Source organism: Cyprinodon tularosa, unplaced genomic scaffold (genome assembly GCF_016077235.1).
Source record: "Cyprinodon tularosa strain WSP-4 unplaced genomic scaffold, ASM1607723v1 ctg663, whole genome shotgun sequence".
Classification (NCBI taxonomy): Eukaryota; Metazoa; Chordata; class Actinopteri; order Cyprinodontiformes; family Cyprinodontidae; genus Cyprinodon; species Cyprinodon tularosa.
Window position 1 is genome coordinate 324,090 of NW_024039411.1, and position 5,946 is coordinate 330,035.

At 46.1% G+C, this 5,946-nt stretch overlaps 1 protein-coding gene across 1 annotated transcript; it reads left to right on the forward strand.

Moving 5' to 3' along the window:
• The first annotated feature begins 652 nt into the window (after positions 1 to 652).
• On the forward strand, positions 653 to 5,266 carry LOC119771288 (arg8-vasotocin receptor-like). Its single transcript, XM_038267145.1, has 2 exons — positions 653 to 1,841; positions 4,712 to 5,266. Exons 1-2 carry the CDS (start codon positions 887 to 889, stop codon positions 4,993 to 4,995), a joined length of 1,239 nt encoding a protein of 412 aa, XP_038123073.1. The 5' UTR covers positions 653 to 886; the 3' UTR covers positions 4,996 to 5,266.
• The last annotated feature ends 680 nt before the right edge of the window (positions 5,267 to 5,946 follow it).

Below are 5,946 nucleotides of genomic sequence, written 5' to 3' on the forward strand. Positions count from 1 at the left end.
AAAGAGAAAATAATCTGAAAATATTCCTTTTAGTTAAGGATATATCATTCTTTTAATCACAGATTTGCTCTAAATCGAACCGTTCCTGTCATCTCATCGCTGCTTGCCACATCCCGTACAGCAGGAAGAAAGATGGAAAATGGGGTAAATTTAATACTGAATTCTCAGTCCTGACAGTAAAACACGGTTATGGCAGCATCATGCTGTGGAAAAGTTTCTTTTTTTTTTCTTTCCTGCTTGGACAGGAAGCTGATCAGAGTTGATGGGAGGAGGTTTTATCTTGAAGTCCTCCTTCCAGCTGGATGTCCTATCAAAGCTCAGCCCTAATCCCTACTGGTACTTCACAAGATCTGAAAGCAGAACTTCAGACTAGGTTTAGTTTAACTGAGTTTGAGCTGCTTTGCTAAAGGCTGTATGCAAACATAGATGTTTAGAGCCGGTGGGAACCAACCCTGCAGCCTGGACTCTGAGGGCTGGATAAACCAGCTTTTCCTCCCGGATGCACAACTTTTTTCTTTTTCACATAAAATTCTGATAAAACTAGCTTATGTGTTTGTGTAATGTGACAAAACGCAGATGTGGAAATGTTATTTTGGCGTGGGAGGTGTGGTTAGGTGCAGCGTGTGCGCGCAGGGCTTCCAGAGGGTTTTGTGTGGAGTGACTGGATGCAGGGAGCTGATCAGTGGCGCAGGGCGCTGTACAGCAGACGGATCCACAGCTGCGTTTTTGCGCCACAGATGGAACATTGCTTTAGTTTGAACCTCACCAATTCTCCCCTGCTCGTCCTGAGCTGAGCACCGGGGAGGCTGACAGCCTGGCTGTCCGCGGGTCACGGTTACGCACTGGCGGGTTGGCACCCGTGCGCCCGAGGGAAGAGGCCGCCACCATGCTCTGCTCCTCGGAAATCTCCTGCAACATCACAGAAGTCTTCAACCTAACGCAGAAGCTGGAGATTGGAGCGGCGGGGTCTGCTGGGAACCTCAGCGGGAAAACTAACGACACCGACCCGTTCGGGCGCAACGAGGAGGTGGCCAAGATCGAGATCACGGTCCTGAGCCTGGCTTTCGTGGCGGCGGTGGTGGGGAACCTGAGCGTCCTGCTGGCCATGTACCGGAGCCGCAGGAAGCTGTCTCGGATGCACCTGTTCATGAAGCACCTGAGCCTGGCGGACCTGGTGGTCGCCTTCTTCCAGGTTCTGCCGCAGCTCTGCTGGGAGGTCACCTTCCGCTTCTACGGGCCGGACTTTCTGTGCCGCATCGTGAAGCACCTGCAGGTTCTGGGCATGTTCGCCTCCACCTACATGATGGTGATGATGACGCTGGACCGCTACATCGCCATCTGCCACCCGCTGCAGACCCTCCAGCAGCCCACGCGGCGCGCCTACATCATGATCAGCTCCACCTGGGCGTGCAGCCTGGTCCTCAGCACCCCGCAGTACTGCATCTTCTCCCTGAGCGAGGTGCGGCCCGGATCGGCCGTCTACGACTGCTGGGGGCACTTCGTGGAGCCGTGGGGGCTGCGCGCCTACATCACCTGGATCACGGCTGGGATCTTCCTGGTTCCCGTGGCGGTGCTGGTCTTCTGCTACGGGTTCATCTGCAGGGCGATCTGGAGGAACCTGAAGTGCAAAACCCGCAGGAAGAGCGCGGACGCGGTGGTGGAGGCCACCAAGAGCGGGATCCTGGGCTGGAGCTCTGTGAGCAGCGTCTCCACCATCTCCCGCGCCAAATTACGCACGGTCAAGATGACTTTTGTGATCGTGGTGGCCTACGTGGTGTGCTGGGCTCCGTTCTTCACCGTGCAGATGTGGTCCGTGTGGGACAAGACCTTCTCCTGGCACGGTAGGATCCTCGATCATCTTCCATCCTCCTCTCTGTTGCTGCTGGAGACTTAGCGCAGAGTTTATTCATGTGCGTAATACTCAAAAACGTAGCTTTAAAAGAAAAAAGCTTAACTTCTTAATTTTTATGCAAACTGTTTCTTTTTCCTCACCCCAAACATAAAAAGGTAATAAATGAAATATCGAATAAAATAAAATTAATATGCAGTAAAGTAGAATTCCTATATTTTATTTAAAAATCATTCACACTTCTCTAACATCTATTATTTCATGTCATTGTTTGGGTTCAATGATATGAAGAATTACCTTTATTTTTCTCTGTAAAGCTAAATAAAAAAGTTTAAACCATTTAAAATTGGATCAATCAGTAGAAGAAGCCCAAATCTGCAGCCCTCATCCATCCTGACCGTTTGCCAAGACGTGTTTATGCTGATTTACTCGTTAGGAATAATATTTATCACTCATTAACAATTTTTACACACAAGAATAGCTAGATTGTTAAATATAATAAACTTCCCATTGATTATAGACTGATTTTCTTGCCCATAGTATATATATATCAGTTCTAAGTTTTATTTTAATCTCCCTCAGAAGTCATATTAGCTGCATCTTTACTGCATGAGTCACAAGATTGGAAGATAAGAATGGGAGGCCACAGAGCAGTCTATATAGAAATATTAGCCTATACAGAAAATAGATGCATAGTTGCTCGTCTGAGGGGCCTGGTTTGCTGAGGTAGTCATGTACACATTTCTAACTGGCCGAAAAACCAGTTTAAATCCGGGAATAGTGGGAACGGGTCACTGAAGCCTCCTCCCACTGAAACTAGTGTTTTTTAAACATGGGTCAACCCATGGCTCCCATCCCATTGGCTAATAAGGTTAGTCTAACCTCTTGCTGGCAGCTGCATGGTCTCTGATCCCCCTGGTGACACCATCACACTGAATTAAGGTTGATGATGTCAACAGTGTGACAGAAATCAGGAAAGTAAACAATGGAGTGCTACAAGTAAGGAAGCCAGGGCGTAGTCGGTGTGCTTTATTCTCTCTATTATCTGTCTGAATCTCCCTCACTGCAGCTGCTCCATGTTTATCCAATGGAACCAGAGTTGTTTCTGCTTGTTAGATCAGAAGCTTCTAGTGCGGTGTGTCGACGTTCGTACGTTGCGTTCCATGATATCACGTCTTTTAGTGTTTCAACCCGGCTCTGGTGTTCCCACAGCGTGCCGATCAGAGCTGAGGTGATTTTCGTCCAGTAAAGTGAGTCCAGATGCTTCTGCTGCTCCTGTGTTCGATGCCAGAGAGCAGCTTTGCTATATTAGCTGTGATCAGCGGGTAGAAAGTAGTTAGAATCTATGTTGAAGTGAGAAAGTCCTCCTGAAAACATGGTCTGTGCAGTCAGTTCATCCAGATTACCATCCTGCCTTCAAAGATTATTTCTCTGTGGAAGCCGCTCAGACCCCCACATACCGGCGCTGCGCTGTCACTGGGAATCCCCAGCAGCAGCTGCCTCAGGCCCGCTCGCCTCTCCAGGGTTTTCCCCTCCTGTTGGTGGCGGCTGGAAGTAGATGTTAGCGATTTTCAGGTCTGTGCTACAAACTGCTAGCCTGGGTGCCATTCCGAACTTAGTCCCGCCCACAACGTTTGAGGTCGGGAAGTTCGGTCTGGCATTGCTCAATAGTAGCGCGAGTATGCTCGCACAATATCTGGCGGGCCAATCAAATTGTCAGGGCGGGCTTTATACGATGATGGACAGATGACCAACAGTAACGTAATCAACCACGTCACCAAAGCGCGCTTGGGTGACAACAACAATGGTTGCCGCTGGAGAGTTGAGGTGAGTAGATTCTGCTATTAGGTCTGTTCTAGAAGATATCGACAGCAAATTAATTTTAAAAGAGGAACAGAGAAACGCGATCAAGGCTCATCTTCTTATTCTAGGCGTGCAACTGCACGCTTTGATTTTTGTTGACAACAACTATGCGTCGCTTAACATACGTCACGCACTCCGTTGCTCTTATTGGTTGTAGGTCTATCCAATTGAGTGCAGAGGCATTTTTTTTCCTGGTTCGTTCAAAACACGCCCCATAATCACAGCTCTATGGAGCAGCATCAGACTCATTCTGACTAGAATTGAGTAGGACTACGTCAGGCTAAACAAACTGCAGGCAGCAGGATAATAAAAGCGAACATATTTTCTCGGCAGGTTTCTACATTTGAAGTTAATTTAGGCGTTAATAAACTGTTTCAGAGGAGTGATCATAGCGCTCTGCATCAGCAGTGCTGCGTCTGACTCCCTGCCAGCTCCCAGATCAGCTTCTCTGATTGGTTGATGCGGCGCGTCCAGCAGATAAAATCTATTTTTTCCAACTCCTGCAGCCGCTGCTTGTGAAGCGTTTCACGCGCCTCAGATGCTGAGAAGCATCAAGATGTGCTGCTTCTGCTGCCCAAAGCGCGTCCGGTGTGAACGTACCACTATATCTTGGGAAATATCTGCTACTGAATGAGGAACTTAAGGAATTATTTTGCATTTAGATCTTTTCAGCAGAACCTGAATGTTCCTGAATGTTTTTGAAGTTTTGTTTAATTTGGCTTCACTGTACATCCAGCACACCATGACTGCATCCATCCATATATATTGTTTTAAAGGGTGAAATAGAAATATAAGTTTCTATTGTGTAGGATTGTCCCCTAATTTACCAAATGAGCTTGAACTAGCTAACCCTAACCCTGTCCACTCCAATCATCCAAGATGGTTGTCTTTATGGGTGTGGCCTAACTCATGACAGCTTATTTCATCTCTGGCTGGCACACTAGGTCTTCATTGTGGAAACAATAGAAAGCCTGATGTATGATTCTTCCCCTCCTGCAGACTCTGAGAACCCAGCCGTGACGCTGTCAGCCCTGCTAGCCAGCCTCAACAGCTGCTGCAACCCCTGGATCTACATGATCTTCAGCGGCCACCTCCTCTCCGACTTTTTCGGCCTTCTGCCGTGTTGTTACCTGCTGCGGGACAGGTTGCGGCAGCAGGACTCGGACAGCAGCATCCGTCGGACAACCCTGCTGTCCCGCCTGCAGGGTCCGCGTCTGTCAGAGCCCTTCAGAGAACTCAACTACACCATCAAAAACTGCCCACAAGCCACGCCCGCATCATGACCCTCAATAAACCGGCCTGTCAGGGGAAGAACCGCCCGGGATGCTGGGTTTGTTGCAGTCTAAACGGGGAGCGTTTACCCCATGGCACAGAAAAGTATTCATCGTACTATAATTATGTTTGAGGCTTAAACAGCAGTTTAATTTATCATTTAGAAAAAATATGACCACCTGAAAGGATCATTTTGATTTTATGCTCATTTTAGGACCATGACTCTTTATTTACTTGGAGAATTTAGATTTAAGGACAACAAGAAGAAAAAAAAAACACAATTTCTGATAGGATTGATAAAAATTTTTTTATCTCTTTATTCATATTTTTTATTTGAAATATTAACGTTGAGTTAAATCATAATTTATTAAATATTTGCTGTTCAATTTGGATTTATTCCAAATAATCTGGATTACCTGATCTGGATTTCTGAAACCCCAAAGATACTTTAAAGGTCAATTAACAGAGATGGCAAAAGTACTCACTTTCCGTACTTGAGTAAAAGTACAGATACTTGTGTTAAAAAATACTCTGGTAAAAGTGGAAGTACTGATTAAAATTCTTTACTCAAGTAAAAGTAACAAAGTACATTCTTGTAAATTTACTTAAAGTATAAAAGTAAAAGTAGAAACCACTTTTTTCATGCCGTTGCCTACATTTTAAATGGATGTCTGCCAATAGGACTAGATCTCCGTTGTGTTCATTTTCAATCATCTCGTCGTCCATGCTACTATGCTAACGCCACCGCCACCAAGCTGCAATGATTTGCCGCCAATGAATACCGCCGAATCTGTCGATTCATCCTGTAGTGGTGCGTCAAATGCAACGTAGATTCCCATCCAATTAGATTGAATTTGGTATTGATGACGTGAAAAATAATAACGGTAACTCCATTGAAATGATTCAAAACTAAAGTAACGAGACAATTTTTTAAAATGTAAGGAGTAGAAAGTACAGATATT